This window comes from Bubalus bubalis, chromosome 3 (genome assembly GCF_019923935.1).
Source record: "Bubalus bubalis isolate 160015118507 breed Murrah chromosome 3, NDDB_SH_1, whole genome shotgun sequence".
Taxonomy (NCBI): Eukaryota; Metazoa; Chordata; class Mammalia; order Artiodactyla; family Bovidae; genus Bubalus; species Bubalus bubalis.
The window spans coordinates 11,202,758-11,229,294 of NC_059159.1; the positions used below are offsets into that span (position 1 = coordinate 11,202,758).

General features: G+C 43.9%; 1 protein-coding gene across 5 annotated transcripts in view; it reads left to right on the top strand.

Moving 5' to 3' along the window:
* The first annotated feature begins 8,473 nt into the window (after positions 1–8,473).
* The window catches only part of RPTOR (regulatory associated protein of MTOR complex 1), a 325,171-nt gene continuing 307,107 nt past the window's right edge, over positions 8,474–26,537 (top strand). The window contains exon 1 of one of the 5 annotated variants that reach the window (XM_044938670.1): positions 8,474–9,713. In XM_044938670.1, coding sequence (XP_044794605.1) covers positions 9,552–9,713 — 162 coding nt within the window. In that variant the 5' untranslated portion in view covers positions 8,474–9,551. The remainder of the gene's footprint in view (positions 9,714–26,537) is intronic. The other 4 variants (XM_006064164.3, XM_006064165.3, XM_006064162.3 and 1 more) reach the window with 4 other exon arrangements.

Sequence of the window (26,537 nt, forward strand, 5' to 3'; positions counted from 1 at the left end):
AACCAGGATACCCAGTCACCCGTGGAGACCTAATCCAGCCCACCACAAGCCCTCTCTGGCCAGCTTGCTCCCAGTTTTGGAGCAGCCCTCACCTGCAGCTATAGATGGCACAGCCTAGACACCACAACAGCACGTTTCTCCAAAGCTGGACCAAATCACGCTTTTTCACAAGACCATGTCACTGCCTCCATGCTGGCACCAGCAAGCTGGAAATAAGCCCCTGGGTGTGGTTAACACAGTGGCTAATAACTCAGGCCTTGGGACTTCCTAGGTGGTCCAATGGTTAAGACTCCATGCTTCCACTGCAGGGGGCACTGGTTCCATCCCTGGTTGGGGAACTAAGATCCTGCATGCCACAAGGCACAGCCAAAAACTAAAAAATACTAATAAATGCAAAAAAAAAAAAAAAAGGAACAACTTAGGCCTTGAGGACATGGGTCCCTCATTTCTCAGCACTGAGAATACTTGGGGGCTCCAGACTACTGAGCCTGAACATTAGACCTTTAAAGATCCCCCACCTCCCAGGTGATTCTGATGTAGCAAAATTTGGGAATCTGCTGGTTTGAATCCACGTACTGTCACTTGTTAGCTGTGTAGCCTTGCCTTGGCCTCAGCTTCCTTATCTGTAAAATGGGGCAATAGGTGTGTTGTAGGTATTGAGTTAAAATGTGTGAAGTGCTTAGAACAGGGTTTGGCCTTTAGGAAGTATGCTATGACAGCCATTGTTATTACAATAATTATTCTAATTAATACTAAAACACTTAAGAGCCTTCTAAAGGTTCCAAAAGCCATAAGATCCCTAAGGACATTTTTGGAAATGATTTGTAAATGATTCCAAATGAGTCCAAAAACATTTTTGGAATGGGAGGGTGTTTGCCTTCTATCTTTGTAATCAAAGTTTTAGCCTGTTGAGAAAGTCCTGACTTAAAGGCAGCAGCCCCAAGGGTGGAGCCCATGATAAAAAATTTTTTTAAATTAAAATCCTTCTCTGTGGGTCACCCCTCCACATTTTTCAGTTACTTTCTGTGCTGGGGGTACATGCAACCATGAATGATGTCGATTTGCAGAAAGCTAGGAAGTATAGACTGGGGAAAATGTTTCTGCTATGTGAAAAGTCACAAAATGAAATGTTTTGTTACATAGTGTTTATATAAAATTGAATGATTCTTTTTTGTAAAACCTTACAAATAAGTATGTCCATTTATAATATATACTGAAAGGCTATACAAAGAAATATTAAGAGCAGTTATGTGTGCAATAGAATTAAAAGTGTTTACCTTCAAAATAATGTTTCAGAATAATGTTATTTTTAAATGTAATAAGCAAATATAATTTTAAATATATGTATGTCAGAAAGAAAAGGCAGAAAGGAAATACATAAAATGGAAACAGTTTATGGAAAACCTGGACTGTGAACTGATGAGTAATTTTGATTTTTTTTCCTTCATTCTTTTTGACATTTTCCAATTTCCTCCAACAAATATTTATTACTTTAATTTTTAAAATTTAAGAAAAGTTGTCAAATACTATGTGATACTGTTTAAAATGTCAAATAATACTTCTGGGATTATAATGCAGGGAGGGTGGTGGTCCATGCCCTTGGAGCAGATGGTCCAAATGTTGGGCTGTTTCTTCTGACATTCAGATCAGCATTTCTACATAGCATGTTTACAGTGTCTTTCTTTACTCTTTAAAAATCAGCTTACGTTCTGATCCACTGACATCTCCTGTGAAGAATGAGACATGCCATTCTGACCTTGCCTTCCCATCCCAAGTGTAAACTTTTCATTTGGAAAATAAACAATTTAAATTATTCAAAAAAAAAGAAATCCACTTTTGAGGCTCAGGCACATATGCTGTGTTTTCCATGAAGCCTTTTTAATCACCCTAGATGAAATGTATTCTTATAGCAGCTTGTTAATAAAAACAGCCTTTATTGAGTGCTTATTGTGTGCCTGGCACTAGTTGATTTGACACTTAAAAAACATCTCTTGTTTGTTTGTTTTAGTCGTTAAGTCATATCCAGGGCTTCCCTGGTGGCTCAGTAGTGAAGAACCTGCCTGCCAATGCAGGAGACGCTGGTTGGATCTCTGCATCAGTAAGATCCCCTGGAGAAGGAAATAACAACACACTCCAGTATTCTTGTCTGGGAAATCCCTTGGACAGAGGAGTCTGGCAGGCTGTGGTCTACGGGGTTGCAAAAGAGTCGGACACGACTGAGTGACTAAACAACAACTACAAGTCATGTCGGACTCTTTTGAGACCCCATGGACTGCAGCCTCACCAGGCTCCTCTGTCCGTGGTATTTCCCAGGCTAAAATACTGGAATGCATTGCTATTTCCTTCCCCAGGAGACCTTCCTGACCCAGGGATCGAACCTGTGTCTCCTGCATTGGCAGGCGGATTCTTTACCATTGAGCCGCCAGGGAACCCCATAATAGTGCTACAAAACAGAAACTATTACTTTCCCTATTTTACACATGAAACTGGGGCTGGGGTACATTCAACACCTCTCCCAGGACCTCAGGACACAGAAACACCAGAGTGAGGATTTGAACTTTGGTCTTTGTGACTCCCAGGGGCCCAAGGAGATTCTCATGCCTCCCAAGTCCTGGCCTGAGACACGCTGGTTGGACTCTGACCCAGCCCAGGCCAGCAGGGAGATCTTGAGGACAGCTATTTAACTGTTCTCTGCCTCAAGTTTCTTACTGGTAAAATGGATCTAAAACAGGAACCTTAACGGAGGTTATTAGGAGGATTAAAGGAGTTAATTCTCATGAAAGGGACTTGGCTCTCCACAAACATTCACTCTCAGGATTGCAGTATTTTAGTTACTGAAACAGTCTCTAATCCCCTCTATTAAAGGCAGAGGCAATGGCTGGGTTAGCCTTGGCTCCCCCAGGACCTCATGCTCGCTGAGAACCTGAGAATCATTGGTGAGATGTGCATATTATATAAAATAGTAAGTGGGGAATTTATAAAGAGACAGTGGTTATATTATTTGTGTTTTCATAAAAAGTAGAATCTTATTGTAGGCAATGCTATTAAAATAAAAGGTTACAAAATTCCGTTTGTGTATTTTTGATTGGCTAACAAATTTTTTTTCAATATTGACTCTATCATAAAAGCTTTCCTTTTTTCCCTCTTTTTTCTTTTGGAACACTCTTTCTGCCCTGGGCATAGACCATATCTCAGTGATTCTACTTCTGGGTCTTGAGAGAGGAAGAAGAGGCTCACATAAGTGATCTTGTGACCCGGTAAAGACACTGGCTTTTGTCCCTTCTCACAAGAGCAGTGGATCGTAGTGTCTGGCCCAGGGAAGACTTGGAGCTCATGGCCTGTGTTGCAAGCCAGGCCCAACTGAGTCAGAGGCACATTTCCTTCCAACTCCATCACTCCTCATCTTGCTCCCGATTCTAGGGTCCCCAGACAGCTCTTCAGCCCCCTCCACAGACAGCCTCCAGAGTGGGAAGGAAAGGTCTGGGAGTGATGGATCCACTTCTGTTCCCTTTCTTTTGTGTTTCCTTATGAGCTGGCTCTTCAAGGCTGAGGATAGGCAAAAATTCTCAATTCTGAAAGAAGTGTGGATAGTGGGTGAACTTTATTTACTAAGAGACATCTTTTACCATATCCCCCTGCTACTCAGGGGTCACCCCCGTTCTTTTAAAAAATACTTATTTACTCATTTTTGGCTATGCTGGGTCTTTGTTGCTGTGCAGGCGTTTTTGTGGTTGCGGCAAGCGGGGACTGCTCTCTAGTTGGGGGGTGCAGGCTTCTCACTGCGATCGTTTCTCTTATTTCGGAGCACAGGCTTTAGGCAGGCTGGCTCAGTTGTTGCGGCTCCCAGGCTCCAGAGCACAGGCTCAATATTTGTGATGCAAGAACTTAGTTGCCCCTCGGCATGTGGGATCTTCCTGGATCAGGAATCAAACCTGTGTCTCCTACATTGGAAGGTGGATTCCTTACCACTGAGCCACTAGGGAGGCCTTAAAAAAATGGAATAACGTTTGTTTCTGCATCTCTAAACCTTACTTGCTCAATCTTACTTACTTGTAAAAAAAAATTAGTACATAAAATAGAAAGATGTGCAATAGGAGGTGAAATTGCATACACAAACACTGCCATATCTTTAGACGGTGGGATGGGCAGAGAGGGAGGCAGGTTCATTCGGGTTCTTGCAGCCTGTGTCTCTGACTGTGGGTGATGTTACTTCTCTTTCTCTCTTCTCACTTTGCTGTCAACAAAACATCTGACCTGCAGAGGGGGGTGGCTTGGAGTCTGCTAAAAACAGAGTAATGATGCTCAGACAAAAAGCAAAGTACTTTATATCTATTTTGGTTTCTTTTAAGCTAAGCACAGATTTCTCTGGAAAGGAGAGGAGCTGGCCTATCTCCCTGCATGGAAAACAATAACTCAGCGAAGCACCCGGTTTTCTCAAGTTGCTTCACCTCCAGGCTTGCTTCTGATTCTTGATGACAAAACACATTCAGTGCCCTTGATTGATTTAGCAGAGGAACTGCAATATTGGAGGATGGAACGCAGGCTATCCTGCTGCAAATGGAATACCTCGGCTGTGATGGTCTTGTGTTTTGAGAGAAGATGAGCCAGCCGCTGAGCTTGGAGGCTGTGAAACCCAGCCTCCTTGGTTCTTCCTGGGCAACGTGCTGTGTTCCCAAGGCATCTATTCAGACTCTCTCCTTGCCCTGGCTGTTCTCCCAAATTTGCCCCTAGATTTACCCCTGACCTGTGTTGTATTTGACCCACACACTCAGGTTTTATTTATATTTGTTCTTCATTCATTTTGCAGTTTCTTTGGCCTCTGGTTGCCAAATAATCTGAGATTTAGGGTTTTAAGGGGTCTTCTGCTCCGCCTTCATATTATAAGACAAGATCCCTCGTTTCTGGGCTTCCCAGGTGGTGCTAGTGGTAAAGAACCCACCTGCCAATGCTGGAGACATAAGGGACACGAATTCGATCCCTGAATCGGAAAGATCCCCTGAGGGAGAAATGGCAACCTATTCTAGCATTCTTGCCTGGAGAATCCATGGACAGAGGAGGAGTCTGGTGGGCTACAGTCTATAGGGTCGCCAAGAGTCGGACATGACTGAAGCAACTTGGCACATAGCACTCCCCTTTCTGTACCTGAAGGTCAAAGGTTATTGTTTGTTTCACATCAGTGGTGGTGGTGGTGATTTAGTTGCTACGTTTCACATCAGAGCTGGTCCTAAAAGCCCTTTCTCTCTCCCAGTTCCACAGTGCAGCTTGATGTTCACTCCCAGCGGGATATCATCAACACCCTCTCCCCTTCCACAGATCGAATCAAATCAGGTTTCACACATTTTTTGAGATTTGTAGAACTTGTTTTCATGATTAAAGTATCTTATTTAGAGGCTTTGTGGCAAGCAGGAGATGTCCTTGCTTGTAAGGAACTGGAGACATTGGGAACCCAAACTGCAGGCCCAAGCGGCCGCGGATCACACGCCGCGCTAATGAGATCACCCAGGTGAGAAATGTTAGCCCTTGAATTTCCAGCCTGTCATTAGTCATCGACGTTCCCTGCCTTCCAGAAACCTGGAGTCAAGCTTCCAAATGCTTATCTGGGACTCGAATAGAGTCACGACAACACTGGGAAGAGGTTTCTTTTAAATGTCTTTTAAATGTGAAATGATTCAAGCCCCTTCTTGAACCTTCAGGTTGGGAGCTGGGCTTTCACCAGCCCCTTTCTGGTTTTTACATGAATAACAGAATTTTGATGCTGAAGTGTCCTTGGAGGTTCACCTTTAAGTTTCTCTTGCCTGGGACTTCCCTGGTGGTCCAGTGATTAAGACTATGTTTCCAAAGCAAGGGATGTGGATTCGATCCCTCGTGGAGGAACTAAAATCCTGCAAGCTGTGAGGCCAAAAAATAAAAGTTTTCTTGTCTCAGATGTGAATACTGTGGACAGAGGAGGGCAGAGACTGGAAATTCTGTAGGAATTGGTGGTGGGCTGGGGACAGAATGTATGTATCAAATCCTCAGTCCAGTACATGGACCCCAAATGTCTCTAGGTTCTGGGGTCACATTTGTAAAACACTAGAGGGTGTTTCGTTGTGTAGTTCGGGGGAGAGGGTGAGTCTTGTTCTGATGTAATAGATGAAAGATTGGATAATTGTTTCATTTATTTGGGGCTTCCCAGGTGGCACTAGTGGTAAAGAACCCACCTGCCAATGCAGCAGACGTAAAAAACAGGGGATCCTGTGGAAGATCCCTGGAGGAGGGCATGGCAACCCACCCCAATTCAGTACAAGCAGTTATTGAGGGTCCACCGCTAGGCTGGAATGGAATCACTGGAGGAGACTATTGCCTGATATCCTTAGTGAGAATATTGTCCAGTGTCCCCACATCTGACTGATTTTAAATTATTATCAGGGTTATCTGATTAAAAAATAGAGATTCTGAATCTCTGTCCTCCCTCTCCCCATGATTCAGTATGTCTGAGCTGGGACTCAGGCAAATTAATTTTAAAATCATTTCCCAGGTAATTCTGACAACCTGCCACGTTTGGGTTCCACAGGCTCCACTACTACCTTCGCTTAGTATGTCAGACAGGCTGCGTGGATTTCCCCAGGTGACATACTTCATAGGTCAGGAAATTCCCACACAGATTAAGTGGCTTTCCCATGTCACAGGCTTCCCTGGTAGCTCAGTTGGTAAAGAATCCGCCTGCAATGCAGGAGACCCCAGTCGATTCTTGAGTCCGGAAGACCCGCTGGAGAAGGGATAGGCTACCCACTTACAGTATTCTTGGGCTTCCCTTGTGGCTCAGCTTGTAAAGAGTCAGCCCGCAATGCAGGAGACCTGGATTCAATCCCTGGGTTGGGAAGATCCCCTGGAGAAACGGAAAGGCTACCCACTCCAATATTCTGGCCCGGAGAATTCCATGGACTGTAGTCCATGGGGTTGCAAAGAGTCGGACATGACTGAGTGACTTTCACTGATGCCCATGTCACAGGGCTAGTTGGGAATGAATGGGCTTATTGCTGCCACTCTCCTGTAGCTGAGGCTTCCTGAAAGAGTGCCTGGGGACCTTGGCCTTCACTGTTGTATGCTGCAGGTGACAGGCAGAGCTGGAGTTACACTGCCCTTAGGTGAGAGTGGGATCTTCTCAGGACCCTGCAGTCCTGAAGCCTCTGCTGATGACAGTGGGGGACATTTTGCCAACATTGAGAGCAAGGAAAAAGGAAGATATTGTGTTCTGGTGAATTTGCCTTGAGTTTTCATGGGAGAATGGGGCTCATGAGGATGTAATAACTGAACAAATGTTTAGAATGGTAATGTTTTAATCCAAGAATTTTAATTAAATGCCTGCTATGTGCTAGGTGAGAATGATTTTGGATTGCACTATTTACTCAGATGTTGAAAGGAACACAAATGCTGTTTGGATTTTGGTTAAATCAGTTCTCTTTAAAAAATTATTATTATTATTATTTTATGTGGACCATTTTTAAAGTCTTTATTGAATTTGTTACAATATTGTTTCTGTTGTTTATGTTCTGGTATTTTGGCCATTTGGCATGTGACTCTTAGCTCCCTAACCATGGATTGAACTTGCACCCCCTCCATTGGAAGACAAAATCTTAACCACTGGACCGCCAGGGAAATACCTGCCCTCAGGATTTTGATATGGACTTCGACATCGTGTCAAAGCCCTAGGAAACCATACTGAGAAAGAGGGTCTCTTTGAGAGCCTGATTCTTTTAGATTAACAAAGCACACAGGGCTGCTGGATTTCCCTCTAGTGTACACCCATCATTGCTGGCATTGTATTGGACACTCACCATATACCAGACTCCTACACAGGTTAATTTTACCCTTCAAGGTGGGTATTATATTAACCCAGATTATAGTTGAAGAAAGTGAGGCTGAACTAGTTAAGGAATGGACCAAGGTTGTCACAGGCATGGAAAGTGATACAGTTGAGATGCAGATACAGGTGGGCCTTACCTCAAAGCCTAAATGCAGAGGGGAAGACCAGCCTCCCTGCCAATCTTCCTGCTCCCTCCCCATACTTTATCTAATGGTTACATGTGTGTCTCACTAGGCACTATGTTTATTGAAGACAGGCATTGCATGCTGCTTGGGGTTTATATTCCCTTTGCATGGACACATTCTCACACACTCTAAACACCCAATGTTTACGGAATAGAGCAATAAAGTAGTGCAGGAGGCGATCCACGCATAGAGATCTATAGCTTTTAGTTGTTTGTAAGTAACGCTACATGCAAATAAGAATAAACCGCTCAGAAAATAAATGGATTAAACAAAAAATTACAATTGTCAAAATTAATTTTTTCGCTCAGTGTTCCTTAAAAATAAAAAAGAATCTGATTGATACTGTGGAGGATAGAACGTCTCCTCCCAACCGCGCGTCCGATACTATATTCCTTTGTAATATTATCAATGATTCTTTCGGAAGAATTTTGCTTTTTCAAAATCTGGAAAAAACAAGGGGTCGATTCCTTTAATTTCAGAAGGATGTAGGTCTACTTGTAATAATAAAGTTTTTTCAAAATTAATTAAATTAAGTTTCATTTATAGGACTGACTTTGATGTGACGCATCTATTGAACGAAAAGCCATAAACTAGCAAGCTGAATTGTGGTAACGATGGTAACAGGGGGGCGGAGACTTCTCTCGTTGCCTCTTGGGAAGCGCGGCCAGAACGTTCTGAAGAAGTTTGGCTTGTTACCCACGCCGTAGATCGCGCTGCATGCTGGGTCTTGGCAATATGGCGTCCTCCTTGATGTGCTGATGAGCGGAGTTTCACTGTAGCTTGAAACCAGAGGGCAAAACTCCCTAAACCCAATAAGCCCACATTACCCGTCTTTTCCGCGGCCCTGTGTAGCCTGTCTCTCAAGACTCGTTCTCAGACGGGCGAGAGCCATAGGGCTGGAGGCCAGAACCGGCCAGGCCGCGCGGACCCAGGGCTGAGGAGCCGGCTGCGGGCGAGCACGATGGGCCGGTCCTGGCTCTGGTTGCAGCAGCTTCGGCAAGTGCGCGACCCGCAGGGCTGAGAGTGGCTGCAGGAGACCTCAGGAGCTCTGAACCTCATCCCCTCGGCCGAAGACCTCAGCCCAGTCGGCGAACCGGCACCAAGAGCGGGCGGCCTGCCTGTCCTCGGATCGGCTGAGACGTTGGAGGCCGAGAGCAGGGTCATCGTGAGGCCTGGAGTCTCGCACGCCTTTGACAGCTCCGCTCGCAGCCCCTCTGGGAACTGACGGCCTCAGAAGCAGCCGGTGGCTTGGGAACTGGGGGCGTGTGTGTGTCTGTGAGGAGCCTCTTGGTTCCCTCATTTCCCACCCTTCTTCCCACCCCCTCCGACTTCCCGCGCAGAGTTAGAAGAATCTCAGACTTTTTGCCTGAGTGAGGGTCTCCACACTCTCTCCACCCATTTCTTTTTCTACTTCCCCCTTTTCTGTTTCTTATTTCACCCATTCTGGTACACACTAGTTTTCAAGGCTGGAGGTTCTCGAGCGTTTGCTGCCCAGGACTCCCCCACCCCCTCCCCCGCTCATGGAGTCCGAGATGCTGCAGTCGCCTCTCTTGGGACTCGGGGAGGAAGATGAAGCTGACCTTACAGACTGGAACTTGCCTTTGGCTTTTATGAAAAAGAGGCACTGTGAGAAAATCGAAGGCTCCAAATCCTTAGCTCAGAGCTGGAGGATGAAGGATCGGGTAAGTGGATAGCGCCTGCGCCCCTTGGACCTGGGTAGTTTTTTCAAGAAAGTTCAGAGCCAGAAGTATGTCCTTGGTAGAGCGGCGATATTCTTTCCCAGACACATGTTGCCTGTCAACTAAAAAGCACAAATCATTTCAGACTCCAGTTTTGGTTGTAAATGGAAAAGGCTGTTTTGGTTAGTAGTTATTCACTGGATAGTGTTAATTAGATTCAAAGGAAGTTCTAATTCAGACAATGAAAGTTACACAAGTTAGAAAATACAGCATTGCAAGTATTTGCATGCTTTTTTGGATATACTTAGTACTGTTAACACTTAGAGGAAAGACAACGTGGGATGTAATATTTGTTCCCACGTGGTAGGTCTACTTTTAGTGGCTAGATTACTTTTTTTTTTTTTTTTGGTCCAAGCTAGGTGGAATGCAGAAGTCTAATATAGTATGCTAGGAAACAAGATTACTGGCAAATGTTCAGCTAGTAACAAATTAATGCAAAGTTATTTTAAAGTTACAATGAACTTTACCAAAGCCTTCTAAGCAATTTGTCTTGAATCTAGGCTTTGCTCCTTTTATGTCATGTCCTGTTACTATTACTTGGAGGCAAAATTTCTCTAATAGTAGAGTATGAGGGGTTGGAACTTGGGTCTAGTAGTGGTTCCTTATGGTGTTGAAATGTGGATAGTGACCCAGGCTGCTAGGAAAGAAAGTCAATTTTGTTCAACCACCATCTATTTCCTGGTCTCCAGAGCAAAAGGGTGGGACTGTGTCACCCATACATATTTATAATTTGTCTTTTTGTGTTTTGTTTTCTGCTTCAAGACTGTCTTTATTTATTTGAACTTTTTAGCCTAAGAAGGGTAGTTGGTATTATCATGTAGTGTGCTTGCTCTGGGCTGATGGATATGTTTATATAAGATGGTTGTTTTCAGTATATGATGTTGAACATATATACGATTACCCTTATGGTAATTTTAGTTATTCAGTCACTAGTAACTAGTGCTTCAGTTGTTATTTGGCATACCTTCAAAGGGTTTGGAGAAGGAAATGACACTCCATTATTCTTGCCTGGAAAATCCCATGGACAGAGGAGCCTGGTGGGCTACAGCCCATGAGATTGCAGTCAGACAGGACTGAGCTACTGAGCATGCTCAAAAGGTCAGGAAAATCTGTTTCATCCAAAAGTAGTTTAGGGAGTAACAGAGATGGTCATTGGAAAAGATTGTGTAAAGTCTGTCTTATTCCTCTTTGGTACTAATTACGTGGTTTAAAGCTTTTGTGGTTGCTGTCCATATATGAAAAGATTTATTCTAAAAAGTAACTGAAATCTTTTTTCATTCTAATTGAAGGGCTTTTTTTCTTTTGAAATGTAGTTTTCTTAAACTGTTAAACAGGTTTAAACCATACTTAAACTGTTCAAAACTGATAAATGGATTTATTTTTGACCTTTTATTTAAAACAACTTGTGAATGATCAACATTCCCTGATAAGCTCCTCATAGGTTATTAATAGGAAGAAAAGTTTTGGGAGTCTGAGTAGTTACTGAGATTGTGACTTAGAGCTAGCTGAGAAAGGATCCAGCCTTTGCAAGTTGTTTAATAAAGAAAAAATATCAGCAGCTAACATTTTTAGTTGTTTCTGAGAACTTGGCATCTGGCCATCCTTATAGTCTCTTTTCCCTGGTTAGACCCTGAGGGGGTTTTTCAGTACATTCTACTAGGACGAAGGGTGCAAATCCAAATGATGCTGAGAGTTGAGAGGTAGTATAAAAAAGCCAGGTAGAAGGAGAATAACGGCGCAGATTCAGAGACAAATGGCAACTGAGGTTTGGCTCGTTTCTGACTTTCTGGAGGGTGGGATCAGTGGGGCTCCGAAGAGCACAGGGTGCAGCTCAAGGGGCAGCTGAGCCTGGCCAGGTCTCCCTTTCTCTTTCTTTTCTTTGAGAAGCCAGAAAACTTTTTTTTTTTATGTGAAGTTTTCCAATTTTAAAATATTGGAACGACTTCAAATATTATAAACCATGAAGCAGTGTATCTGTGGGGCTGGCTCTGGCCAAGTGGTACCTATATGTGATTTCAAGATTCTAGGACTGTTGAGCACATGGGCATCCAGGCCAGACTGTTTCCCTGTGCTGGGGTGGTCTCCAGCAGTCTGATGGTGCAGCGTTGTCATAAAGCAGCAGGTGTGGGTCCAGTTGTCCTGTATGCGGACCAATGTAGACCACTTCTGGTGCACCATCGATTGCCCTAAATGCAGACTCAATCATTGCTTTTTCCTGTGATCCGCAGGCAAGTCCACATACTTTTACTATATATGTATAAGCAGTTTCTTGCTGGTGTCCTATTTAGTGGAGTTGTTAAGTGTTCCTAAAATCGACAACTTTACCAAAGTTGAGTAACAACTCCAAGTTTTCTGCCGCTCGGTATTTGGCATCCTCACAGAATTACAGTACACTCTTGTTTGGAATTCCTGCAATCTTGGTGTTAAATCATTTCTGGTTTTCAGATGCCACTACTGTTGCATTTTAATTACTAAGTTACTGTTAGTTCTGTACTGTTATTATCAAATTATCAAGTTGGTTTTTTAGTTACTTCTGTGTGTAGTAAATGTGTATATGCATCGATGGCATTTTTGATTTGTGATTTTCAAATAACTAGACATATGAATTACAGTTCAAAAATGAATCATTCATGGACCTATGGCTAAAACAGATTTGTGTAGAACTCCCCCATTTGGGTTTTACTGTGATACTTCATCGTTATCACAGAGTTCATTTTCTAGAAAGTGGGCATGTGGATGTAATTGGTCTCAGATGAATCTTTACCTTGCATGTGTGGGATGGAGTCCGGGAACATGAGAGCTACTGCTCTGAAAGAAAACCATCAGCAGACACACTGTACCTGCAAGTGTGCAAGAGATACAGCTATAAAATGATGACACCATTTCCCAAACCAGTCTTTAGACTTAGTCACCTTGCTTTGTAGCCAAACTTGAATAAACCATGGAGGAAGCTGAGTAGATTACATTAAACTGTTATGTGGACAGTCAAATATTTAGGTTGTCTTTGTAGCAAGGCTATGTAGTAATACTTTACAACTCTTTCTTACTCCCTGTTTCCTCACTTTGAATCCTCTCAATCTATTCCATTTAGACTCCCTTCATGCCACTCAGGCCGTCCTTCTGCATGGTGATTATTTGTTGCTAAACCTAAATGTCACTTCTCTGTCCCTATCTTTTCAACTTCTTGGCAGCATTCCAGGGTGGACCACTCCCTCCTTCATAAAGCTTTTCCCTCACTTGCATCTATGTCTTCCTGAAACTCCAGGTTTTCCTCTGAGGTCACTAATTGGTCCTCCTCAGACTCCTTTGTGGTTGACAGCAGAGTGTGTAGCACCTGGGAACTTGATCTTGGAGATCTTTTTATTCTGTATGCTCCTTGCTAGCTGACCTCATCTAGTCTCATGGTTTTATGTGCCGTCTACATGCCTTGACTCCTGTCTCAGGTACCTGGCTGCCTGCTTTGCCTTGGTTTTCTCCATCACAACACGCTGCCTTCACCACCCACTCAGTTGTTTCAAGCTGTACATCTGGAATTTATTCGTAATTAGATTCGTAATTATTTCCTCTTCCTCTCCTCTTTGTACAATCCGTTTCATCAGTAGGACCTGTCAGCTTTGCCTCCAGAGTGTATTCTGTATTGGACTACCTCATTTTGTCTCCACTGCTGTGAGCCCAGTCCAGGCAATTACCATGTTTCATCTGGACAGCTAGAATCATGTCTTGACTGGTCTCCTTGTGTCTTCTCTTGCCCTACAATTTATCTTAAAATTTTTTTTTTTCATTTATTTTTGGTTGCGCTGGATCTTCTTTGCTGTGTGCAGGGCTGGTTGTGATGAGCAGGGGCTACTCTTTGTTGCGGTGCACAGGCTTCTCATTGTGATGTCTTCTCTTGTTGGGGCACACAGGCTCTAGGCATTCAGGCTTCAGTATTGCGATGCAGCATGTGGAATCTTCTGGACCTGGAATGCAACCGATGTCCCCTGCATTGGCAGGTGGATTCTTAACCACTGGACCACCGGGGAAGTTCGACAACTTATTCTTCACATAGTGGTCAGAGGGATCTTGTTAAAGTGTAAATCAGATCCCATCACTTCCTTACTAGGCCTCTCCCTGGCTTCCTAGTACTTGGAGTAGAACAGAGAAGCCACCCTGGTTCACAAAGCTTCATAATCTGGCCCCGCCTGCCTCTTCTGCTTCTTGAATGGAAAGGCCTGGAATGCTCTTCCATCTCACCTTTGCACGGTTAGCTCCTTCTTGTGGTTTGTAGCCAGCGTCTAGGTCACTTTCTCAGAGATCTTCCCTGATCACCCCATCTTAAGCAGCTCCCCAGTGGCTCATGATCTCTCTTTATGTCTCTGATATTTTTCTTCACACTCCACCCCCAGAAATTAGCTTTTTATCATAAAGCAAAGACCTTGTCTCCACTGTCATAAAGGATGGTGCTTGGTACACAGTAGCGTTTCAGTAAAAATGTACTGATGAGGGCCTTCCCTAGTGGCTCAGTGGTGAAGAATCTGCCTGCCAATGCAGGAGATTCGGGTTCGATTCCTGATCTGGAAAGATCCCACATGCCATGGAGCCACAAGCCCGAGCCCCACAACTATGGAGCCTGGGCTCTGGAGCACACAAGTGGCAGCTGCTGGGCCCACGTACTGTAGAGCCTGTGCTCCAAAACAAGAGAGGCCACTGCAGTGAGAAACCCACCCACTGCAACTAGAGAGTAGCCACCTGTGCGCCATAACTAGAGAAAAGCCCAAGCAGCAACGAAGGCCCAAAACAGCCAAAATAAATGAATAAATAAAAAATAAAATTATTTTTAAAAAGTACTGGTGAAAAAATGAATCACTCACAAAGGACTTCCACACAGACTATGTCTTTTAAGACTCAATAGCAGGGATTGTTACTTCCATGTGATTGATGAGGAAACTGAGGCTTGATTAATAGGCTGGCCTGCAGGGACATCATTTCAGGGCTCCAACAGAAGAAGCGAAATCTGAGAAACAAAGCCCAGGTAAAAAGAAACAACCAAAACTGTATCAGAGTGCCTCCACTCCACGGGAAGACTCCTGCTCAGAGACCAGGGAGTCTGAAACAAAAACATGGGGCAGGTGAGGGGCTGGTGGTGCGGGGGTGCAGACAGTGCACTAGCCCCAGAGTGGTAACGGATGGCGATGCTCATGACGCAGCCCAGCTGTTCTCCCGGCGCGCTCGCCTGGGTTCCTGAAGCGACACTCTTATCATTGTTGGCTTATTGGTCTTTTCCTCATGTTGACAGGGGCATTGATGGTGCAGAGGTGATGGTGGGTGAAATGGCTGGTGCCTGAGCGCGAATCCAGACGGTGGTGTCACACTGGGCTGGTGGTTATTGTTTTCTTCATCACCGTGCACTCGCAGTAAAAAAAGCTTCCAGTTTCACTTCAGAATGCCCTTCATAAGGCATTAAAATGATTAGTTTTCTTAAATCTTGGCTCTTTATCACACACCTCTTTGATCCTTGGTGTGGTTGTTGGAGGAAGAGCATCTGTGGTTGGCGGGGCCGCCAGCCGCAGCCCTTCCTGGAACACAAGCTGTACCTGGAGGAGGCTGGCAGGCCGGTCAGGCTTGGGTTCTGGCAGATAGTTTCTCAAAGATAAATTGAGTTAGCTTCACTTTAAGGAAAGCAAGTGACAGAATTTGTTGCCAGTGGTAAGATTTAAGCTCTCAAGTGAAAATTCGAGTTTCAGAACACCTGTATTGGCCACTGTGCGGTTCCCAGCTTCCCAGTATGTGAAGATGTTTCGGATGAGGTGATGGGGGTGTTAATGAATACAGTTTGCTCTTATATTGTAGAATGAAATGTGTTTCACACTTGGAACATCTGCATAATTCAGTGAACCAATATTTTCAAGTGACCAATTCATGGTATTATAAAATCATCCATGGGTAAAAGATCCAAAGTTGGGCCAATGTATTTTATTTTTTTATTTTTTATTTTTTTTTCAAATATTTGCTTGCAGTTTATTTTGGATTTTCTAAATAACATTCACATCTGTAAACAACAGGATGTTGGTTTCAGCCCCAACCCCCAATTCCTTACAAGTGTTTGTTCTCACACATTGGCTAGAACTGCCATTTGTTTTTTAGTCGCTAAGCCGTGTCCAGCCCTGTTGTACTCCATGGACGGTTGCACACTAGACTCCCCATGGGATTTCCCAAGCAAGGATACTGGAGTGGGTTGCCATTTCCTTCTCCAGGGCCAATGTATTTTAACATAATAGAGTGTGAAAAGTCATGGCTGTGGCTTTGGATAGATTACATTTTCTATTCTGTTCAGATAGATTGCAGTAGACCTTTAAGAAACTACCAAATACTGAGTTTTGACATAATATCAAAGACGAATATGTCCAATTATTGGCTATTCTGATACTCCTGTCCTTTCCAACTATATTTCTTTTTTAGTCCATATTTTTCTCACATATGTAGAACAACATATCACAACGGATTGAGTGCCGCATGTGAGAGGTCAGCTGTTTTCTATTAAGGCTGACATTAAAGAGATGTGCAGAAAACAATGTCACTTGTCTAACAATTTTTTGAAAATAGTTATTTTTCATATAAACATTTATTGAAAATGTAATAAGTATAATTTTTAAATAAATTAACAAGGAAATATATTATTCTTTTTTTTTTGGTTTTAGCCTCTAAGATTGAAAATACTGATAAGTGTTACTCATATAAAAAGCTCTTTGAAAGTCTTAGTAATCTTTAAGAGTAGTTAGATGTCCTGTTATCAAATGTTTGAGACTTCTTAGTTTAGTTAAAATAAAATGGGCATCAAACTTAAACTAGGAAGAAGGCGTGAGGTATTAGATGGTTGGCCAAAAATAGCAAGCTTGACTAGAAATCAGGTGACAGACTTGAAAGGGATCTGGTACCCTCTTTCCATCCTCTGAGCTTGTGGAGAGCCTTTGCGACTGTGAAGGCATTTGTCTTACGTCTAGCCTTTGGGCAGGGTTAGGGCTTCCCGTTGCCCCAGACTTCTAGATCGTGTCCTGCAGGGAGACACACTGCCACCCACCCAAGATGGCTTCATTCTGTGAGAGGAGGAGAATGGATCCAGGCGGTGAGGGGAGGTAGGTGGTAGAAGGTAGAAACCTTCACTCCAGCTCAGTGGAGGTTTGTTACTCACTCAGTGTGCTGTACCATACCTTGACGTCTGGTGGGACAGACAGATGTCAATACCAGATTATAATACGCGGTGTATTTACAGGGGAGGAGGCCATGGCCTCCTTGAGTGTATTTAAATAAGTAAATTATTTGCATTGAACTGCACTTTTGAAACCTATAAATCAGTCAGGTTGACCCAGCATTAAACTCACTGTTGAGGTATTTGGTGATAGGAGCTGCTTAAGGATTTAAGCAGAGGAATGTCAGACATAGATTTGTGTTTTGAAAGGTCTTTTTGACTGTGGATGGAGTGGAGGGTTTGGAGAGGGGTTACGGTGGAGGTGGGATCACCAGCTGGGGAGGCGAGCAGGGTAATCCAGGTGAGAGCCACCGGGGTTGGGGGAGGAAGGGGTGGAGGACAGGGCGGGCCCTGCTGCTTTGTCAGTCACTCTCTCACTTTGCATTTGAAGTGTATGAACTTTCTATAGGCGTTTGTCATGTGAGACTCAGGAGCTCCAAAGGGACATCTACATAGATATTTTTTCACCTGCTCTAAAAAATGTGCCGTTTTCCATTTTGAACAACATGCTGTGCTGTGGAAGTTTCCTGAAATGGATGAGGATGTTTCTGCCTCATTATCACCTTGTGGAGTTCTAAAGCTAGAGTTCTAACAAAATCCATGTGGCTTATATATAGAGGGTGTCCTCCAGGTGTCTGACTCGGTCTTCTTTTTGTTCAGAAGCCATTAAAGTGCTTTGAGCATCCACCATGCTTGTTTCCGTAGAGCTCAAGGTAGATACTATTTTCTTTTTGTAAGTCTAGTTAAATGCATAGAAAAGGCCATTCCAGTTAAATATATGGCATGATATGTTAATGATTTAATCATGTTCTTGAACCTTAAACTTGCCCAGTACATTCAACTCTGCAGAGAAGGTTGTGCCTTTAAAACAGAAGGGGAGACAGGTCAGGAGAGACAGCCAGCGACAGATGTGCTTTCCAGGTGGATTATTGCGACTAGCTTGTATTTTTTTTTTTTAATATAATTTCACACAGAAAAATCGCAAGAATAGTGTAATGAATTCCAGTGTACCCTTACCCAGATTCACCAGTTTTTACATCTTGCCTCATTTACTCTTCTCTACTTATAAATGAGAATATGTAATTCTTTCCCCCAAATTATTAAAGAGTAAGTTGGGAAAGATAGAAGGTAGGAGGAGAAGGGGGCGACAGAGGATGAGATGGTTGGATGGCATTACCGATTCAGTGGACATGAGTTTGAGCAAACTCTGGGAGATGGTGAAAGACAGGGAAGCCTGGCGTGCTGCAGTCCATGGGCTTGCAGGGGGTTGGACACAACTTACTTGGAGACAGTGCTCTTTTATGCCTTTCTGTGTGTGTCTCCTAAGAACAGAGGACATCATCTTACGTAAACATAGGACAGTTGTAAAACTCAGAACATTTGTCCTTGATATACTGCTATTACTAATCCAGTTCACGTTGAAAGGCTGTGGCTGGTTTGCTCCTTTATCAGCCATTCTACTCTCCCGCATCCAGGTTCATGCACTGCCTAAGAAGTCTCGTCTGTTTCAGCTCAGTCGCTCAGACAGACCTTTGTTAACAAAGTAATGTCTCTGCTTTTTGATATGCTGTCTATGTTGGTCATAACTTTCCTTCCAAGGAGTAAGCGTCTTTTAATTTCATGGCTGCAGTCACCATCTGTAGTGATTTTGGAGCCCAGAAAAATAAAGTCTGACACTGTTTCCACTGTTTCCCCATCTATTTCCCATGAAGTGATGGGACCGGATGCCATGATCTTCGTTTTCTGAATGTTGAGCTTTAAGCCAACTTTTTCACTCTCCTCTTTCACTTTCATCAAGAGGCTCTTTAGTTCTTCTTCAGTTCAGTTCAGTTCAGTAGCTCAGTCCGATTCTTTGCGACCCCATGAATTGCAGCACGCCAGGCCTCCCTGTCCATCACCAGCTCCTGGAGTTCTCTCAGACTCATGTCCATCGAGTCAGTGATGCCATCCAGCCATCTCATCCTCTGTCATCCCCTTCTCCTCCTGCCCCCAAATCCCTCCCAGCATCAGAGTCTTTTCCAATGAGTCAACTCTTCGCATGAGGTGGCCAAAGTCCTGGAGTTTCAGCTTTAGCATCATTCCTTCCAAAGAACACCCAGGGCTGATCTCCTTTAGAATGGACTGGTTGGATCTCCTTGCAGTCCAAGGGACTCTCAAGAGTCTTCTCCAACACCACAGTTCAAAAGCATCAATTCTTTGGCGTTCAGCTTTCTTCACAGTCCAACTCTCACATCCATACATGACCACTGGAAAAACCATAGCCTTGACTAGACGGACCTTTGTTGGCAAAGTAATGTCTCTGCTTTTCAATATGCTGTCTAGGTTGGTCATAACTTTTTTTCCAAGGAGTAAGTGTCTTTTAATTTCATGGCTGCAGTCACCATCTGCAGTGATTTCGGAGCCCAAAAAAACAAAGTCTGACACTGTTTCCACTGTTTCCCCATCTGTTTCCCATGAAGTGTGCCATAAGGGTGGTGTCATCTGCATATCTGAGGTTATTGATATTTCTCCCGGCAATCTTGATTCCAGCTTGTGTTTCATCCAGTCCAGCATTTCTCATGATGTACTCTGCATATAAGTTAAATAAGCAGGGTGACAATATACAGCCTTGATGTACTCCTTTTCCTATTTGGAACCAGTCTGTTGTTCCATGTCCAGTTCTAACTGTTGCTTCCTGACCTGCATACAGGTTTCTCAAGAGACAGGTCAGATGGTCTGGTATTCCCATCTCTTTCAGAATTTTCCACAGTTTATTGTGATCCACACAGTCAAAGGCTTTGATATAGTCAATAAAGCAGAAAGCCTCCTTTAATCTAAAGGAGTTTCTTAGGCTTTCTTAGAGTTCCTTGACCTTGACATTTTTTTATTGTCATAAAATATATATAATATGAAGTTCATAATTTAAACCATTTTTAAGGCTACAGTTATTAAGTACATTGTTCAGCCATCACCAGCGTCCATGTCCAGAACTTTCTCATATGCCCAAACTGAAGCTCTGTCCCCATTAAACACTAACTCTCCCTCCCCCTCCCCCAGCACCTGGTAACCACCATCCTACTTTCTGTCTCTGAATTTGGTGACCTTGACATTTTAAAAGAATACAGGCAGATATTTTGTGGAACATTCTCAGGTTTCCTATTCCATTGTGGACTGTCCTGATGTTTCCCAGTACTCAGATTCACGTTGCACATTTTGTGTGAGGATGCTGCTGAAGTCATGTGCTTTTTCCCGAGCGTTGTATCAGAAAGCACACCTTGTTGCTTGGTCCCAACCTTATTAATGTTGTTCACTTGGCCCATCCCTGTCATTGCTTATTTTCTTGCCTAGCAAGGCCTCTTCACATTGTCGTCCGTGGCTTTGGACGTACCAGGCTTGAACAATTCCTTAGCTTTTTGGCACAATGAGATGTTCCAGGGTCATCATGTATTTTCCCTGCCTCAGCCCTGGAATCAGCCTTTTCTCCAATGATCCTCAGTTCCTTTTGGTGGAAAACAGAATTCAGATGCGATACCTGGCACCAGGTCTGGCATTGCTACTGATGTGCCATTGTTTGTGGGCCACCTCAGCAGAGATGCTGGGTGGAGGCATCCATGTCTGTCTGGATTTATTGCTTTCTTACTGCTGGCATCATACTGTGATGTACAGAGGTGATTATCACTGGACCCTGTCTCCTCTGTCCCTCTTAACAGGCTTGTTACTTCCTTCCCAGCAGTGAGAACCTGGCTCCTTCGTCCTCACTGAGTCATTTGTTGGCTGGAATGCACAGAGGGGAGTTTGCTAACCCATGGCACTTGGGGAAGCACGCTTATTAACTGAGAGGTTAATATTCACTTACAGTATTGTTTGAGGCAAACTGTATATACAGAAATGCACAAATCCCAACTACCAGTGTATGCTATCCAAAAGCAACCTACAGGGCTTCTCAGTGTTTTGTGGGGAAATAATTGTTCTTATGAGCGCTTTGTACCATTTACATACATGGCACTGAGCCTGGGGTAGTGTGGGATCTGAGGAGACAGAAGATGTGGGTGTGGCCCCTTGAGGAATTTTATCTTATTAGAGAAAAAGGCATCCTTTTACAATGTTAAGTAAAAACACAACACAGTAATTATGTATCCGCACTTGAGTAACAAAGTAGTGATTTAAGGACTTCTGCTTGCTAGACATTTAGGTAGTGTCTGTATGTCCAAGGTACTGGGTGGGTTGAGCCCTGCTTTGTGTGCAGTAGGGGGTCCCTGATGGGGGTGGGGGAAGTGTGTGCAGGTCAGGTCGTGAGGATGCAGGGAGGGGCAAGCGTGGTAGGAAAGAGGGCATGAGGTGACCAAAGTACTGGAGTTTCAGCTTTAGCATCATTCCTTCCAAAGAACACCCAGGGCTGATCTCCTTCAGAACGGACTGGTTGGATCTCCTTGCAGTCCAAGGGACTCTCAAGAGTCTTCTCCAACACCACAGTTCAAAAGCATCAATTCTTTGGCGTTCAGCTTTCTTCACAGTCCAACTCTCACATCCATACATGACCACTGGAAAAACCATAGCCTTGACTAGACGGACCTTTGTTGGCAAAGTAATGTCTTTGCTTTTGAATATGCTATCTAGGTTGGTCATAACTTTCCTTCCAAGGAATAAGTGTCTTTTAATTTCATGGCTGCAGTCACCATCTGCAGTGATTTTGGAGCCCAGAAAAATAAAGTCTGACACTGTTTCCACTGTTTCCCCATCTATTTCCCATGAAGTGATGGGACCAGATGCCATGATCTTCGTTTTCTGAATGTTGAGCTTTAAGCCAACTTTTTCACTCTCCTCTTTCACCTTCATCAAGAGGCTTTTGAGTTCCTCTTCACTTTCTGCCATAAGGGTGGTGTCATCTGCATATCTGAAGTTATTGATATTTCTCCCGGCAATCTTGATTCCAGCTTGTGCTTCCTCCAGCCCAGCATTTCTCATGATGTACTCTGCATATAAGTTAAATAAGCAGGGTGACAATATACAGCCTTGACGTACTCCTTTTCCTATTTGGAACCAGTCTGTTGTTCCTTGTCCAGTTCTAACTGTTGCTTCCTGACCTGCATACAGGTTTCTCAAGAGGCAGGTCAGGTGGTCTGGTATTCCCATCTCTTTCAGAATTTTCCACAGTTTATTGTGATCCACAGAGTCAAAGGCTTTGGCATAGTCAATGAAGCAGAAATAGATGTTTTTCTGGAACTCTCTTGCTTTTTCGACGATCCAGCGGATGTTGGCAATTTGATCTCTGGTTCCTCTGCCTTTTCTAAAACCAGCTTGAACAACTGGAGGTTCACGGTTCACATATTGCTGAAGCCTGGCTTGGAGAATTTTGAGCATTACTTTACTAGCGTGTGAGATGAGTGCAATTGTGCGGTAGTTTGAGCATTCTTTGGCATTGCCTTTCTTTGGGATTGGAATGAAAACTGACCTTTTCCAGTCCTGTGGGCACTGCTGAGTTTTCCAAATTTGCTGGCATATTGAGTGCAGCACTTTCACAGCATCATCTTTCAGGATTTGGGACAGCTCAATTGTAATTCCATCACCTCCACTAGCTTTGTTCGTAGTGATGCTTTCTAAGGCCCACTTGACTTCACATTCCAGGATGTCTGGCTCTAGGTGAGTGATCACACCATCGTGATTATCTTGGTCGTGAAGCTGTTTTTTGTACAGTTCTTCTGTGTATTCTTGCCAACTCTTCTTAATATCTTCTGCTTCTGTTAGGTCCATACCATTTCTGTCCTTTATCGAGCCCATCTTTTCATGAAATATTCCCTTGGTATCTCTGATTTTCTTGAAGAGATCTCTAGTCTTTCCCATTCTGATGTTTTCCTCTATTTCTTTGTATTGATCATTGAGGAAGGCTTTCTTACCCCTTCTTGCTATTCTTTGGAACTCTGCATTCAGATGCTTATATTTTTCCTTTTCTCCTTTGCTTTTGCTTCTCTTCTTTTCACAGCTATTTGTAAGGCCTCCCCAGTCAGCCATTTTGCTTTTTGCATTTCTTTTCCATGGGGATGGTCTTGATCCCTGTCTCCTGTACAATGTCACGAACCTCTGTCCATAGTTCATCAGGCACTCTACCTATCAGATCTAGGCCCTTAAATCTATTTCTCACTTCCACTGTATAATCATAAGGGATTTGATTTAGGTCATACCTGAATGGTCTAGTGGTTTTCCCTACTTTCTTCAATTTAAGTCTGAATTTGGCAATAAGAAGTTCATGATCTGAGCCACAGACAGCTCCTGGTCTTGTTTTTGCTGACTGTATAGAGCTTCTCCATCTTTGGCTGCAAAGAATATAATCAGTCTGATTTCGGTGTTGACTGTCTGGTGATGTCCATGTGTAGAGTCTTCTCTTGTGTTGTTGGAAGAGGGTGTTTGCTATGACCAGTGTGTTCTCTTGGCAAAACTCTATTAGCCTTTGGCCTTTTGTATTCCAAGGCCAAATTTGCCTGTTACCAGGTGTTTCTTGACTTCCTACTTTTGCATTCTAGTCCCCTATAATGAAAAGGACATCTTTTTGGGGTGTTAGTTATAAAAGGTCTTGTAGGTCTTCATAGAGTTAACTGTTCAGCTTCTTCAGCATTACTGGTTGGAGCATAGACTTGGATTACCATGATATTGAATGGTTTGCCTTCGAAATGAACAGAGGTCATTTTGTCATTTTTGAAATTGCATCCAAGTACTGCATTTCGGACTCTTTTGTCAACCATGATGGCTACTCCATTTCTTCTAAGGGATTCTTGCCCGCAGTAGTAGATATAATGGTCATCTCAGTTAAAGTCACGCATTCCAGTCCATTTTAGTTTGCTGATTCCTAGAATGTCGACGTTCACTCTTGCCATCTCCTGTTTGACCACTTCCAATTTGCCTTGATTCATGGACCTGACATTCCAGGTTCCTATGCAATATTGCTCTTTACAGTATCAGACCTTGCTTCTATCACCAGTCACATCCACAGCTGGGTATTGTTTTTGCTTTGGCTCCATCCCTTCATTCTTTCTGGAGTTATTTCTCCACTGATCTCCAGTAGCATATTGGGTACCTATCGACCTGGGGAGTTCCTCTTTCAGTATCCTATCATTTTGCCTTTTCATACTGTTCATGGGGTTCTCAAGGCAAGAATACTGAAGTGGTTTGCCATTCCCTTCTCCAGTGGACCACATTCTGTCAGACCTCTGCAACATGACTCGCCTGTCTTGGGTGGCCCCACAGGGCATGGCTTAGTTTCATTGAGTTAGACAAGGCTGTGGTCCTAGTGTGATTAGATTGACTAGTTTTCTGTGAGTATGGTTTCAGTGTGTCCGCCCTCTGATGCCCTCTCGCCACACCTACCGTCTTACTTGGGTTTCTCTTACCTTGTACGTGGGGTATCTCTTCACGGCTGCTCCAGCAAACTACAGCCACTGCTCATTACCTTGGACGAGGGGTATCCTGACCACCACCCCTCCTGACCTTGAACGTGGAGTAGCTCCTCTTGGCCCTCCTGCGGCTGCGCAGCCACCGCTCCATGGATGTGGTGTTGCTCCTCTCGGCCGCCGCCCCTGACCTCGGGCGTCGGGTAGCTCCTCCCGGCAGCTGTTCTTCAGGCAAGAATACTGGAGTGGGCTGTCATTTCCTTCTCCAGGAGATCTTCCTGACCCAGGGATTGAACCCCAGTCTCCTGCACTGCAGGCAGACTCTTTACCAACAGAGCCACCAGGGAACGTGTATATACATATGTGTGTGTATAAGTGTGTGTAAGGGAGGGGAAATAGGTCAGAAGCCTCCTGAGGAGCGTAAGGTGGAAGCAGGGAGGAGCTGGCCATGACTGGAGCTAGGGAGATGCCAGTGAGACACCTAGGCAGCCCCAGTTCTCCCTGGAACAAGGCTTGATCGCACTTGGCCATTGATTGGGTACAGGAGGCAACAGAATGACTTGCTGGTTCCAGCTGGGTGTATTAACAGGAGGGAGAGGAACGAGCCACTACCAGCATTCAGGAGGGAAAGAGTGTGTATCTGGCTGTGGAACTTGGAGAAAGTTTTCCTTAAAGAATGTTTCAGTGGGAAATATTGAAAGCGGTGCATCAGTGGTTCCCAGCCTCTGGTCCCCTTGGTGTTTGGCCTTCATCCATCCCCACTGCACCCCTTGTCCCCGTGCCCAAGGGTGTTGGTGATGAGCTGTGCCCAGTGAATTCTGTTCAGTTTGGTGTTTTCTTGCGTGGCTCTTCTTTTACCCTTAGAACTTTGTACCTGTTTCTGTTTGTCATAACTAATGAATCAACACTGATACATTATTATCAACTAAAGTCTCTCTGTAATTTATTTGGCTTTCCTGTTTTTACCTATTATCTTCTTTCTGCTCCAGGATCCCCACCCACGATGCCACATTACATTTCGTCATCACATTTCCTTAGGGTCCAAGGAAATGTGACGATGGAATGTAATGATGGTCTCTCAGACTTTTCCTAGTTTTGGGTGACGTTGACAGTTTATAGCAGTACTGGTCAGGGATTTGGTAGACTATCCCTCTGTAGGAATTTGTTTGATGTTTTTCTTATGATAAAACTGGTGTTATAGGTTTTGGAGAGGAAGATCACAGAGGGAAAGTGCCCTTTGCCTAATATCACATCAGAGGTCCATGCACTCAGCATGACTCATTACTGTTGATATGACTTTGATATGGGTTGATGTCCTGTTGGTCAGGTGTCTCCACTTGATATCCCCTTCCCACCCTCATCCTGTTCTCTTTGGAAGGAATTTACTGTGCCCAGCCCACACTTAAAAGGGGAGGAGAGTTGTGCTCCACCTCCCTAAGGGCATACATTAACTGGAATTTTTCTGTATGGGAGACTTATCTATTCTTCCCCATTTATTAATCTGTTCAGTCATTTACTTAATATCAGTATGGACTCATAGATATTTATTTTGTCCTCTGGGTTATAATCCACTACTGTATTTTGTTGCTCCATCTTTGGCCAGTGAAAAGTCTTTCAGTTGGCTCCCGCACTGCTTTGACAAAGTCCCACCCTGGTGGACTTTTTTTTTTAAGCACCTAATTTACTTTCTGGAGCACGGGATGCTCCAGGCTCATCTTGTACATTTCCTGCCTCGGTTCTAAATTCAGGTGTTTTCCCAAGGAGCCCTGGTTCCTGTTATTGGAGGATGGGGTTAGAGACCAAGATCTGGGTGCTGGGTGTGTTCATGGCTGCCGGGTTGTCACTACCTTTAGGTCCTCTCAGGTCACAGAGCAAAGAGATACATGTGCATATACTGACCCCTGTGTATATACACACATCTGTAAACATTTCTGTATGTAACCATCTCGATTTGTGTTAAGCTAAACATGCATTTGCAGTGATATCTTCAGATCTAATTGGTTTTGGTTTTTTAAAAATTTTTTGTTGTTACTGTAAATCTCAAACCAAGAGGTTAGTAACATAAGGTGAAATCAGACAACAGCATGCTTCTGGAGGAAAGCTAATGAATGTGTGTGTACCAGGGAGGGTCTGTTATGCAGCACAGACTTCATAAATACTTGTTGCATGACAGAGCTAGAG